Source organism: Apostichopus japonicus, chromosome 22 (genome assembly GCF_037975245.1).
Source record: "Apostichopus japonicus isolate 1M-3 chromosome 22, ASM3797524v1, whole genome shotgun sequence".
Lineage (NCBI taxonomy): Eukaryota > Metazoa > Echinodermata > Holothuroidea > Aspidochirotida > Stichopodidae > Apostichopus > Apostichopus japonicus.
The window spans coordinates 9,615,188-9,630,892 of NC_092582.1; the positions used below are offsets into that span (position 1 = coordinate 9,615,188).

General features: G+C 38.7%; 1 protein-coding gene across 2 annotated transcripts in view; it reads right to left on the bottom strand.

Moving 5' to 3' along the window:
* LOC139963339 (TNF receptor-associated factor 2-like) overlaps positions 1–15,102 on the bottom strand; it is a 41,706-nt gene extending 26,604 nt beyond the window's left edge. For both annotated transcript variants that reach the window (XR_011791558.1, XM_071963985.1), the window contains exons 1-2: positions 14,964–15,102; positions 1,702–2,325 (exon numbers count right to left, since the gene is read on the bottom strand). Coding sequence is in view for 1 of the 2 variants with exons in the window: in XM_071963985.1 (XP_071820086.1) it covers positions 1,702–1,751 (50 nt within the window). In the remaining variant the exon portion in view is untranslated. The remainder of the gene's footprint in view (positions 1–1,701; positions 2,326–14,963) is intronic.
* Between the last annotated feature and the right edge of the window lie 603 nt (positions 15,103–15,705).

Sequence of the window (15,705 nt, forward strand, 5' to 3'; positions counted from 1 at the left end):
AAATTGATGATGAAGGTCCTGCTGTTTCATCAGTTTCATCTTGAATAACAGATGATGCTTGAAAAAATTTGTCCTTTTGCCTCCATTCAACACTCAGGCCATGGTTAGTTACACCATGGAGCTATAAACCTGGGATTTATAGCTCCACGGTTACACCAACACGTTTTGCTGCATTTTGATTATTTCAAGTTTGTTTGCCCACCGTGGCAAAACATCTGCCAATTTCTTCATGAAACCATCCCTGTTGACTGCATTCCGCTGAAAAGAGTTCTCCCTTACTGTTATGGTATTCACAGTGCAAATTTTGATTGATTTGGTCATGTAATTGTGTGACTCCAGTGGTATCAGGTGGAGTGATGAAAAGATGCGTTTGTTTTGCTCTCAAGAACCTCAACACCTCAATATCAAATCTGGAACTGTGGCCATCAGAAACAATGACAACTTGTCTTGCTACCTTCTGTGCTGCTAAGTGTCGATCTAATCACTTGTACAACAGGGATTCATGTGTTTGAGAACCACGTTCAGTTGTTGATATGAGAAGATTTGGAATGTTCTTGACAGCAATGTCAGGAGCCATATGTACAAGTGTAGATAGTTGAGTTAGAAGAAATCCAAAGTATTGTTAATTGTCTTTAGGATGTTTGTTGGTTACTTTTGCTCTTTTATTACTTAAGTGGGGAATATTTTTCCATTTGTTGACTGTCAATATGCCAAGGAAAGGGAAAACAAAAATTTTTTTTGTAAAGGAAGTGTCATGTTTTGTATTTTTCATTAGGGAAAATCAGCATTCTGAGGGGCAATACACCAGCATTTTGGGAACCTCAGTGGGAAAAAATACAAGAAACACAATCAATTTTTAAATACTCTTAGAGAGTTTAAAATGAGTGAACCGGTCAAAATTTGTTGTTAATTCATCACGTTCCTGGAAAATTATTAGCAGAATTGTTGACCAGCGTTTTGAGGGGCAAGTGTTTTTTAGTGTGGTTTTTCTCCATGCAAAAAAAAAATGATAAAAAAAAAAATTTCATGTTTGGACCCAAATGCAATCTAAGTTAATAGATAATCTTCATAATTATTCATTGTTTTACCCAATAATGTAAAACTGGTGAGCTGTAGGTGACTTACAAAAAACACCTACATTCTGAGGGGCCCCTACCTGTAACTCTAATGACTGATTAACACTCCTCATGTGTTCTTCAAAAGCAAAGCTAATTTTAATCTTCTTGAGCTGGTTAATCCTCCAGACTCGAAAACTTGAAAAGTTTCCTAAGCTGTAAAAATTGTTCTCTGCATTTTCATCTTAAAGTTGTTTTGCTCTGCCGACATCGTTCACGCTGCTGTTGCCACATTATTGATGCACTCACATCATTCACATGATACTACAGTACAACTATGAAAATATGTTTCTTTGTTACAAAAAATGCTACATGTATACATTATATACAAGGATGTGTTTTTTTTACCTAATGATACAGAACATTTCAATCAATTTTGATGAAGCAATCAACTTCAGCCACCTGAAGATACTTTTACAGTTATTTTCAAGCATTTCATTTCTCGAGACAGAAGCCATGGTAACAAATTCGGTAAAGGTGTAAAAGCAGAGAGAAGTTAAATCAAATTTCGGCGAAGTATTACTAACTGTACATGAAGTAGATGTACAGTAGCATAAAAATTTTGAGAAAATATTTTTTTACGTACCCTGTCATTCCAGCTCCACTGTCTGAAGTGTCTTGAGCGTAGCTTGCCATACTGACTCAGAATTTTATTCAATGGAATCTTTTAAAGGTTTATCGTCATGAAACGTGATAAGTGCTGTTTTTTTCTTCTTCTATTGTCTATACTGTAGCCATCAAGTTAAGCTTGCTAAATAAACAAACAATACTTTGTTATACAATTGAAACAAGACTAAATTACATACGTATAAACTATTTAAGGTAAAATTCTGATAAACCTTATCTTCTCCTTCTAAAAGACAGATAAAATAAATATTTTTGAACATTGTCAAGAGTTATTTGTAAGTAAGTAAAAGGCAACTCTTTATGTAAATGTGTTCTTCTTCTATGCACTTTTCTATGCTCAACTTCAAATGTCAAATTTTCAATTGTTATTGATATGCTTAATGATTTTATAAGGTTTATTGTTAAGTAGCAATTACTACTATTTCTTTCAAAGTAAGACTTTCTCTGATGAACATCGCGATGATCCAATTTTAAAGGTGAGTTCAATAAATCGGCGAACTTTGCTAGTTACAAACTGACAAGGCCACCTGCTGTATTTGCTGTTGTCTCCATCGTTGGTACTGGTCCTAGATGCTGTAAAATCCTGTCAAAAACAACAGATAAAACATGACCAAGCATGAGAAACAACAGGATTCTTTGTGATCCCTCATCACATTTTAATGAGAACATTTAATATAATACAACTTACACACAATTTTCAAGATGTGAACAGTGCTGACAAGGTTCTTGCACTAATTGAACCTATATGGAGCTATAAGCCCCACCCCCCACCCTGCCCCCGATGTTGCCAAGTCGCAAGTTGCTTCATCTGCCAAATTTGCAGAAAGTATTGCATATTACAAACTGGGTAAACAATTGACCAAAATCTGGAGAAAGTTCTGAACAACAAGAGCCCAACGGGCACTATGGTGCCTCCCTTATTGGAATATTACAGTGCTGTATGTCATCACCCAATGTAGCGACTTGTTAGTTAATATTTATCATTGCACCACGCTGTCCGGTATGGACTACAGTCAAAGGGTCAAACTCTGAGGCAACGGATCAGAAGTGGTCATGCGTGTCAAGGTATACGACGTGTACTGTAGCCTACCTAGCGTTGGGCGTTGTCTGTAATGTACTATAGCATTGTATTAGTTTGGCACTGGAGACCGGAGGATGCAACGACTGGTAAATATGTTTTCTTTATTTTGGTGAAGATATTGTGTTTATTGTAGCTACGTAAAAAATCTCAATTAGTAACAGATATTTATTGCGAATGGCAATATTTGGAGTGATATTATAAAATTTTACAAAATCTTGTTTATTTCATGAATGTCCATAACTGTACGTCCATAAACACATTAACGTACAGTAAAGTGCATTTAATGTTGTGTAACTTGCTGTATTACATAGTTACATATAAGTTTAAAGCAAATTATTGTTTACATTAAAATGAAATCAACTCATAAAAATATATACAAACAATCATAACCAGAATGCAAAAAGGCATTGTGGTTTCAACATGAGCAGTTTACTTCATGAATCTGACATAATATATAGTGAGAGTGTACAACACATTTGATATTAGCAATACAATGAATAGCATTGTGATGTGGCAAACAATAAATTCAAAATGACACAGGCTGTCCTGTAATGATCATTGCAGACTTCAACAACAGGCTTTGTGTACTAAATGTGATAGATACATAAACATACTAAATATTAGTGTTTACACAGGTCCAAAAATCGGGAACCAGAGAGCTGTTACCTGTCGGGTATCCAGGTAGCCGGGAAAAAATTGTTTACCCTCGTGTATCGCGATTTTCAAGAAATTACATATTGGATGCTATAATAAATGACTTATATTCTCCAGTGACAAGGTTTTCATGTTCAAAGACGTACTGTAGGTGTATGATAATGTATAAAACCTTCCTCAATAATATCTATTTGCTTTTGTTTCTTTGATTAAAGAGGCCATGACATGAAAAATCGAACGAATCGAGAGTAATTCCCTCAAAATCTATGATAAAAATCTATGTTGAAAAAAGTTCTGTTCTCACCAACCTTAAAACCCCAAGCACTAATGAGTAATTAAAGTTTTAAAATTCGCACCAGGAAGCAGACCTCTGAAAGACGTGATTTCCTAACAACACAACTATGACGTCATGTTAGGAACACAAGTGATAACCACAGACAGGATGCGTGACGATCATGCAGTCACATACACACACAATTTTACACTCAGTGAAACCTCACGGAATCACTACATCGCTACAACTTTCAAGTTTTTTACAATCTTGTACAATATCTATCGAAAATGACGGTCCGTTGTGTTTTTGGGGAATGCAGTAATGTCATAACCAATGCAATTAGCCTTCATCGATGGCCGAAGGACGACAAAACACGGCGATTATGGACCAAGTTTGTGCAGAACACCAGGTCCGATTTCATTTGCCAAGCCAGTACAGCTTCATATGTAGCGAACACTTCACGGAAGCAGACTATGATCCCTCCTTTCTACTGAAAGAAGAAATGGGCCTAACGGGTCGACAGAAACAAGTTCTTTCTGGCAAGTACCCCACATTGAAAGCTCCTAAGATCAGATCGGGGGAACAGGAAACCTCCAGTGGGACAAGTGGCGATCCTTTGGAGGAAGCGGGAACGAGCACTAGTAGTAGGCCTACTAGGTCTTTTACTACTAGTACTAGCGTTGGGCCTGCACTGAATCGCTAAAGACGAAGATTTTCCTCCGAAAAAAGGACAAAGGAAAGAGGCAGTTTTTTACCTGTCATGTTGTTTTCATAACTGTGCAGGCCCTGGTTCTTAATTCTTATTGCAAATGTTCTTTTGTATACAACGGTAGCCAAGGCTAGCTATACAGTACCTATATATACTATGACAATAACAATAGGCAAGGGCTAGCATATGCCTAAGTTACTGTACTGGTACAGTTTCGTGAAGTTCACAACTGCAATCATGTTTGGCAAACACTTTGGAAGCAGTGATTGAAAATATAGCATTACTCAATTAAGAAATGAAGAGGGCTTGATATAGTTGTACTTTATGATGAATTCTTTGTGTACGCAGTAAGTTGTTTGTATTGTTGGTAGGCTATATGCTGTATCAGTATTTCATGCTCAGTCTATAGTATAAGACTCATTGTTTGACTTATTGAGACCCTTAAATTGTGTAGAAATGTCACTTATTAGTACAAGAACGTCCTTAAAAGGCCTAGTACTTGCTTTTTCATGAAGCTGAATCGTAAGTTACCATGAATAGTTACCCAATAGAACTTTATTAAAGTTAAACGAAGTTTCCTTTCCCCCTACCACCATAGGCAAGTCGGCCCAACCCCGGCCAGATCCGACCCCTTTCCCATTACAGTATGTACATAACTTTTTACACAATGTCGATACAGAAACTCAAGATTGAATGGCTCCTTTTGACGATGTAAAACTTGGCACAAAAAAAAAAGAAAAATAACTGAAGCCCGTGGTCAAAATTTGCAACGAAGAAATCACTGTGCTATTGAATGCACGTGTTATTTGGCAACTCTCAATGCAGAGAGAAACATACTTTGAGATGAAAAATCCTTTGCAGTATCAGCTCCCCACAAAATTTACCAATTTTTTCAACTCACTAAACTTTGTTTTCAAACAATAGTTCAAATCATTTGTGATATCCTTAGAAAACTTACCGCAATTGGTTCTGGATCCGCCATTTCATAGGAAATTTTGATTTGATATCACACTTGTGATCGGTGTTTTGTGTAGTAACTACTATAGTGGTATGTGTACTTGTCTAATGTGTACGTGTATGGTATACATTCGGAGGATCGGAGGATAACATGACGTCATGCGAATCGGAAAATTTTCGAGCAAACAAAGTTTCAAACGCCGAAGAGGGTAAATTCATTCTCAATTTTCGACTTGAAAATTCAAGTTTTTAACTGGCAGAATGGTTGATTCATGTTCTAGAGAACATTCTTTGATGGATCCCAAAAATATAGGACTTTGAAATTTTCGTGTCATGGCCACTTTAACTTGTTAATAACTTCATATAATTAACATCACCACTAACATCGCACTGCCGCCACTGCTTATGTTTGCTCTCCACCTCTATTGGCTCAGACCATATAAATATCCAATTTAGCTCTTAAACACTTTTCACGACTACCATGATCCATCTATTAAGCAGGCCCAGGGTTCGCATTAGCAGCGAGATTGCGCGATTGGCGCTATTTGAAATAAACGTTTAGTAAAAAGCCACTTGCGATTATTATTTTTAGTTGTACCGTCTATAATCCATTAGTAACATCTCCATAAAATTCCTTGTAAGTCTTTCCCTTCTTAGAAATAAACGAATGAATAAATAATAATTGTGAGAATATTTTCAATTTCTTCCACATGGTAGCCTAACATCACACTAAGTCAATGGGGAAATCTAGCCTAACCATGTTTATTAGCTGAAATTGTGACGCAGTTATAAGATATCCATGGAATACTTTCGTTATTGCTGTTATCTTCAAGCACATGGTAGCCTAACACCACACTAAGTCAATGGGAAAATTTTGCATAACCACCGGTTTGCAAAAAAAATGTAAGGCTTTCAGAAAGTCACAACTCCACAAAAGCAGATACACAAAATATTAACCAGACTTTTCAAGACAGGACATGGAAAAATGGGTGTGACAGCCTACTACAGGGTTGTCACGGCGCCGGGCGGTGCTACCCAGTTCTCAAAATTTCCGCCCGGTACTCAAGGTCAATTTCAGCCTTACCGCCCGGCACAAATTAGCCTACAGTACCGCCAATAAGTAACTTGGTAAATATTAGCGCGATTCAGTGCAAAACGCAGCTTAACTGTAATTAACCCCGCTCCAAATAAAGGAACGCTACTTTCACCGCACTCCAAATAAAGGAACGCAAATTCCCCTCGCTCGATATTCACCACCGACACAGCGGGAGTGAACCGATCAATACAACGCTATTCATAGCGTGGAGGTAGCATAAACCGATCGCTTGTAACCAACACACGTTATATGCATCACAATTGTTTATTGTAAACATCCAGAGTAGGCCTACGAGTACGAAGTTTACGAACTTTGACTGAAAGAAAGTTTTAAACGAGAATAGTTTCGTGTTGAAGTGCAAAACCTTTTTATACGTGTTTATTTGATTCCCCGATATGTTCTGGTTAACAGAAGCAATAAAAAGCAAGAAGGAAACTTCGTGCATTATCCTTTCGGAATAACACTAACAGACCATTTTTTTGTAGTAACATAAGTCCTCGCGTTTTGTGTGGAGTTTAGGCACATTAGGCCAGTGTAAGAGTACGAAGTTCACGACTTTGACTGAAAGAAATATTTAAACGAGAATAGTTTCGTGTTGAAGGGCAAAACCTTTTTATACGTGTTTATTTTATTTCCCGATATGTTCTGGTTATCAGAAGTAATAACAAGAGCCCAAGGGCACTGTGGTTCCTTGCCTAGGGGTATATGACAATACACATATTATTATCAAGCAAGATTGGGCTCAAATAGTCCAAGTAATTGTGGTCCTACATGTATCCATAAAGTAACCAACACTATAGCCAACACTTTTGTGATCACAATTTGTGATCAGATTTTTTATCAAAAGGCACATTTTAGATCTAAATATGGCGGAGAAAATGTAAGAAATATAAGGTCACCTTCAAGCGGGTCAACAGATATGATAACATTGGTGACCTCAGATGACATGACCGTTAAGTTTGAAAATGTTCCACCACCCCATTCACAACTTGTCCCAAAATATCAACCGTGTCACACCTTGGCATTGGGATTTAATTGCATTAAATGTCTAAAAATTAACTTTGAACTTGTATACATAACTTCACACACAAAGGTCACCCGTAGGTCAACCCATTGACATTTTTGATCGGTGGGACGTGTATATAGCATCAAAAACTATAAAAATTCAAACATTTTTTTCTTTGCCCATTTTCTCCCCCCCCAAAATACTCGTTTTTTAACATTAACTGACCTTTGATGACCTTGGATCACATGACCGTTAAGTTTGAAAATATTCCCCTATACCATTTGCAACTTGTCCCAAAATATCAACCGTGTCACACCTTGGCACTGGGAGTTATTGCACTAAATGTCTGCAGATTAACTTTGACCTCATATAACTTAAAACACAAAGGTCACCCTGAGGTCAACATGTTGACATTTTTGATCGGTGATACGTGAATATAGCATCAAACTATAAAAATTCAAACATTTTTTTTGGCCCATTTTCTCCCCCCAAAATACTAGTTTTTTAACATAAATTGACCTTTGGTGACCTCAGATCACATGACCGTTAAGTTTGAAAATATTCCCCTATACCATTTGCAACTTGTCCAAAAATATCAACCGTGTCACATCTTGGAACTGGGAGTTATTGCATTAAATGTCTGAAAATTAACTTTGACCTCGTATAACTTCCCACACGAAGGTCACACAGGGGTCAACCTATTGACATTTATGATCAGAGGGTACCTTTGACATCTGAAAATAGCATCGAAACCAGGGGCGTATCCAGGGGGGGGCGCAACAGGCGCGCGCCCCCCCTATTGGCCGTCACCAAAAAAAAAAAAAGTTTAGCCAAAAAAAAAAAAAAAAAATTGATGACGACCTTTATGTGAGATGTCGGTGATCGCTCAACCCCCCCCCCCCTCCCGTATGCTTAATTCTTGTTTGCCAAAAAAAGGTTCTGGCGAAGTTCGGCGGCATAATAGTTTTAGAAACATAGATGGTAATTGTGTTTGTATTATCACTATAAACAATAAGTGACATGCCAGCCATACTAAATTGTGCATTTTGTGTCCATATTTACTGGAAATGTTGCTTATTATTAAGGTCGAAAAATGGATCACATATGGCCATGGGCGGCGATCCTGGGTGGAGGGGGGATATATCCCCCCATGAAAAGGGGTGGATGGGATGTAATGCACCATATCCCCCCCCCCCCACCAAATGCCAGGGATAAGAATATTTTCATGCCTACATTTATGCATCTTCGTTAATGTACGGCTCTTTTTTAGCTTCATTTCTCGCCTACCATAAACGCAGTGCGATCTTTTCAAATAAAGCGTCTTTATAAAGCAAAAATAGTTGACTGTAGGCTTCATTGGCCCTATAACAACAAAATGTATTATTGCGCCCACGGTATTGATATAGTACATATATGCACCCTCATAGTATTCATATAGGCCCTATAGTAGGCCTACACACGTACATGTTCCCTCGAACAGCTGAGAATCTCATGTAACCAGGGTAATGCTTAATACACGTTTCACCTGGATGCCCTAGCAATCGGTACCTAGGAATGTAACTATGTGTAATTGTGTATTGCATGTGTATAGGCCTATAATAGCCTGCATGAGGCCATTTTCTTCATCGAATAATATAAAAGAGCTCTGGAACATTCTAACGTTGCGCCTGAAACAAGATTGACAGGGGCAATTTTCCCAAAATAACACCCGAAATTAAAAAAAAAAGTATTTTGGATCCTGATTATGAGATATTTCAGACATGACATCCCTATTTTAAAGTTGGGTATATGCCGCTTGGAAACCTCGGGAAGTGCCGTTTCCGGCCATCTAGAGGGTTTGTTAATCCCAAAATGTTCTTGTACGCTTCGCGCCAACCCATGGTGGCGCTAAGCTTAGACAGTCAACAAGGTCATATCCCCCCCCCCCACTCGGAAGTACGGATCGCCGCCCATGCATATGACACCATTTTGCATTTCAGCCCTTCTTCGAAAGCAAAAATTATACACCCCTCCCCTTAGACCCATCCCCCAGGACGGCGATCATTCATGCCTGGCGTCCCCCCTATTGGAAAATCCTGGATACGCCCCTGTCGAAACTGTAAAAATCCCCAAACCACGTAAAGATCACCAGAGGTCAAATTGAGGTCAAGGATTAACCAGATGCAGGTTGACAATTGGATTACATTGAAGCAACTCCCAACCCTAACGGACAATTTGTTCTCAAGTTATCGCAAAAATACTAGTTTTTTATCCTCAATTGACCTTTGGTGACCTTGGATCACATGACCGTTAAGTTTGAAAATATTCCCCTATACCATTTGCAACTTGTCCAAAAATATCAACGGTGTCACACCTTGGAACTGGGAGTTATTGCATTAAATATCTGAAAATTAACTTTGACCTCGTATAACTTCGCACAGGAAGGTCACACGGGTGTCAACCTATTGACATTTATGATCAGAAGGTACCTTTTACATCTGAAAATAGCATCGAAACTGTAAAAATCCCCAAAACACGAAAAGGTCACCAGAGGTCAAATGTAGGTCAAGGGTCACCCAGATGCGGGTCGACAATTGGATTACATGGAAGCAACTCCCAACCCTAATGGACAATTTGTTCTCAAGTTATCGCAAAAATACTAGTTTTTAATCATTAATTGACCTTTTGTGACCTTGGATCACATGACCGTTAAGTTTGAGAATGTTCCCCTATATACCATTTGCAACTTGTCCCAAAATATCAACCGTGTCACACGTTGGCACTGGGTGTTATTGCACTTAATGTCTGAAGATTAACTTTGACCTCATATAACTTAACACACAAAGGTCACCTGGGCTCAACATATTGACATTTTTGATCGATGAGACGTGAATATAGCATCAAACTATAAAAATTCAAACATTTTTTTTGGCCCATTTTCTCCCCCCAAAATACTAGTTTTTTAACATTAATTGACCTTTGGTGACCTCGGATCACCTGACCGTTAAGTTTGAAAATATTCCCCCTATACCATTTACAACTTGTCCAAAAATATCAACCGTGTCACATCTTGGAACTGGGTGTTATTGCATTAAATGTCTGAAAATTAACTTTGACCTCGTATAACTTCGCACACGAAGATCACACGGGTGTCAACCAATTGACATTTTTGATCGGAAGGTACCTTTGATTTCCAAATCTAGCATCAGAACCAAACATTTTCTTTTTTGCTCGTTTCCTCCCCAAATAAGCACATTTTTTCTAATGTGACCTTTGACCTTTTGACCTTGGTTTCAGATGTAGTTTTATCTCCTGATTCCAAAAAACAAAACGAACAGTCTGTACAGCCATCCTAACTCCGACCAAAAAACTTTGACCCCAAATAACTTTGCACAAAAAGGGCACACGGGGTCAACCTATTGACATTTATGATCAGAAGGTACCTTTGACATCTGAAAATAGCATCAAAACTGTAAAATTCCCCAAAAACACGTAAAGGTCACCAGAGGTCAAATTGAGGTCAAGGGTCACCCAGATGCGGTCGACAATTGGATTACGTTGAAGCAACTCCCAACCCTAACGGACATTTCGTTCTCAAGTTATCGCAAAAATACTAGTTTTTTATCATTAATTGACCTTTGTTGACCTTCGATCACATTACCGTTATGTTTGGAAACGATCCCTTACCCCATTCACAACTACTCCCAAAATATCAACCATGTCGGACCCTGTCAATGGGAGTTATTGCTGTTTTTAATATATTGGTTTTTGGCATCTAACTGACCTTTGAGGGCACCAAAAACAATAGGGATCTTCCTCTTACTATGGGCTATCCACCCACCAAGTTTGATCATGATACATCACTTCCTTATTGAGATATCGTGTACACAAGCCAAGCGTCACATACACACACACACACACACACACACACACGCCAAGTTGAACGCATAGGTTCCTTGCTTTGCAAAAAGCAAGGAACCAAAAAGCAAGAAGGAAACTTCGTGCCTTATCCTTTCGGGATAACATATCATTTTTAGTAGTAACATTAGGCCTCGCGTTTTGTGTGGACTTTAGGCACATTTGGCTAGGAAACGTTGCACTGAGTACTGTTCGAAAAACATGTCGAGACAAGACTCGGTGCATTGGATACTGTTCGCTGTTTCGCTATGTAGAGACGTTCCACTGCCAATCGTTTCTTGGCGATTTGCCAAGTTTAACTAAGAACAAGTGTTTCACGCACATAGTAAGAATGTTGTACAGTACTGTAGCATGCAAATCATCAGACGACAGCCTGCTTTACAATGATTTCCCACATACAGGTAAAATGTGAATTCCTTTTTTGGGGGATTTAATGGTCATGCATACTAAATGGGGAACAACGTGCAAAAACTTTTGAAGTGTTGTTTTGAACAGTTCCCGTGAAGCTGTATACTTGGGGAATTCCAAGGGCAGTGACAACGTGCAATGGGGTGAGTGATGAGGGGCTCTAAATACAAAAAATACAAAAAAAGATCCCAGGAAAATTCAGTGATCCACATGAAAAAACAAAGGTATCTCAGGAGAATTTTGAGGATCAAAACCCTTTCTAAATGCCACCATTTTGCATGTAGGCACCATCAGGATTTGAAAAATTTTCAAAATGGGAGGGGGACACCCCCTCCCCTTATACCTCTCCCCCAGGACGCGGATCACTGTCACAAATTACCCTGCTCTAAAAATGGTCTGGTGACAGGAGGGAAATATGTAACAGGACAGAAATGAATTTATTAGAGCTGCAATTGTGTTACAGAAAATCAGGCTGTGTATAAATATGTAGATTTCATTTCAGGTTAAATGTCATGATAAACATTTACAAGGCCATACAAGTGGTTTAGGGTTGCCCAGCCCCCCTTCCTTACTGTACTCATCGAGTTTAATAAATCTGAAGGAACTATCACACAGTAAATAGGCGTGTATGCGCGTACCATGCATGGAGGGTCATGTGATGTGTTCCAGGGTGGTACTAATATATTACTCTCCCCATTACGCATGATGATTGCACCCAACTAGTACGTAAATGTGTATGCGTGCTTAGAGCAGCAGACGACACCCGTTACCTAGCAATAACCGTGCCTGTAGCCTAACGTGATAGCTATATTCCCGTCGAACAGCATTAGGCTCTGTTCCATGGAGAATTCCGTGGTTGCACTGAACTAAACATTTCCCCACAGCACCAACGCTCACCCTTGACAACCGTGGAACTACTGATTTGGTTCACACGCAATCAACTATAGGCCTATTCAACCAGAATCATTTCAACACGAAAATGTACGTTAGGCTAGTTATTGTAGAGATGTCTACTTTAACTGTAATTAACTTGCCCGATACCAGACTAAACATAGGCTATGTTACTGTTAGGCAGTAGGCACTATCTGCATGTGTGTGCAGTTAAGTCAGGTCTACCGAGAACACTTTCTCTTAACTTCTGCAGAGTTAGCTAGTAAACACACTTAACATGATCTAAGACACCGTCCAGTTCAACAATCCTTTTCGACAAAAAATCGTTCTTGAAATACAATTCAGACATCGACATTTCCCGCTGCACGCCCAATGTGTCTGTACTTGTTCTGTGCCAGCATGTCTAACGTTAGCATATTAGCACTATTTCGTAGGCCTGAAGTACCAGTACCTTCTTACGCCGTTAGTTCCCATGTCCGATCCGTCTTGATGCAAATCTTTCACGAAGTCACTAACACTATTCTCGAACTGCTACAGAGAAATATCAGTTTGGTACCACCCTGGAACACATCACATGACCCTCCATGCATGGTACGCGCGCCCAATTGACATGAATCCTCCAGATTTATTAAACTCGTTGACTGTACTCCTGTATTGTAGCCTTGCTTTTAGTATACATTGTATTCAGAGTAGTATCATAATAACTATTCACTATATTATCATGTTTTGTGTAGTGTAGATTTCACTTGGCATGGTGCCTGGAAATATGGACATGGTGTTAAGGTGAAAGTGTAATATCATGATGTCAGTACACTAAGTCTGTGGGATATGTATCCAGTACTGGAAGTGGCCAGAGGAAATTGAAAAGGATCTGCTATGGTATTCTCTTAAAAAAGTAATGGGGAAAATAAACCCCATTGTCACAGTTGGATCAAGGGGTCAGTTTAAATGCATTGAACAGTTAGTGAATAAAAATTTGCTAGTCAAATAAATCATTTGAGACTATAAAATGTTAAGTTCTAATTTACCACAACCATCCAGCTTTTGAAATACACCACTGTAGCAGTATTAATTTCACTTTGAATGTCAGTTTTCATGACATAGAATTTCTGGGCCAAAGTATAGTCAAGAGTAAAGGTTAATGGGGGCTATTGTTCAAGTAGAACCAGCAATGTTCATGCAACTGTATATACATTTAACACTATAACAATGCACATTTCAGGGTTTGGGACAGGTTTGGGATTAGTCGGGGGAAATCTGTGGGTGGGACAGTGATAGTAAACGGGGAGCAATATACTGTAAGTACTTAAGAACCCATGTGGCACTAACACTCATTATTGTAAATTTCTATTGTCTTACCATTTAAATTATAACATTTAACTGGGCCTATACAAGGAGGCATACTGCACAACCCAAAGAATTTAACCGAACAAAAACTTAAGTTTTTGTTAATCAGTATTGGGTTACTGCAGTGCTAAACTTAGGCTTTGGCATTTCACTGAAGAAAGAGATTTGTAAATAGAAACAAAGTACCCTGTATGGCAGACTGCTAGCAATGCTGCCATACAAGTTTTTAGGCCTTTGTCTCTGATGATGCCTTGTTCCATCGAAAATTGAACATGCTTCAATAAAGGCATGCACATTATAAGAACCTGAGAAATAGCATGTTATTCATCAGTTTGCAACACATTTAAAAAAAAAGATTTACCCATACTAGTCTGACTGTAGCCCAGGGGTCCCCTCCTCCTTGCAGATTACTGGCCTCCTACTCCCACCCAATGTCCCACCATCATGTGTATAAAAACTTCACAAGTAAACAGTGCCTGCTCCCAAATATTTCTCTAAAACAGTCGACTACATTAAGGTGTTTACCAAAATGAGCATAGGCCTAGTGAACAAAACATTCCGGAAGTCTGTAGGCTAACTTTGTACAATACTTGGGAATGTGCTCACATTATTCTTCAAAGGTAATAACATTGTAAGACACGACTAATGAGTTGTAATTCATTTCAAAAACTCGAGTTAATCTGGTGCTTTTAGTGTTTCTATATGCGGAAATGAAGCTAGTTTGACGATAATACAGGATCTCGTCGTTTTAGGTGTACATAACATAGCCTACTAGGCTAAGAACACTATCGAACAAATCTGCCAACAAAGAAGCCGTCATGTGCAACCTTTATTAGAATTTATACGGCCGTTCCTCATTCTGGCAGACATTAATATTCATAAACGAATCATGTTACGTTACCTGTATCAGATTTGCTCAAGATGGGTTTTTTGTGTCCGTTACATGTCAATCACACCGTATTGCACAACACTTCTTTTCAAGAAATGCATGTTACTACATAACGGAGGGAACTTTTCTTTTGCATTTATAACGTACAGTTACTGAGTTACACCGTAAGAACTTTATGTTCGAACTGTATACGAACGTACGTACGTACATATACAATAGAAATTGATAAGTTTCTATGACATATAGTTCAACCCATATACTACGGTGGCTTAATAGGGACATAGGAAAGAAAATCAGTCAACATTTTGAGATCAAAAGTCAAAGTTTTGACTTTAAAAGTCACGGCCGTTCCTCATTGTGGCAAGTGAAAATTCATATACGAATCATGTAAAGTTTCCTGTATCAGATTTGCTCAAGATGGGTTAATTCTCCATTGCTTGTCAATCACTCCATATTGCACAATACTAATCGCATATTACCACATAACAGAACAGACAACAAAAAAGGAGTTACCCCTGAGAACTCTTCTGTGCATATATACTGTAAACCACTGATCTACACTAACTGGATAGGCCGCGCGGCTCCGTGTGTGAATCAGCCGGAAGTGACTCAGCGGCCATGTTGGGATATTCAAAACATCACCGCGCGCACATAAAGTGCATACTGTACGTTGCTATGTCGGTCGGTGGCCGAGAAGGTGATGCGAAGAGAGGCCAAGGAAGGGAAGTGAATGTCGCAGAAACAATCCTTATTG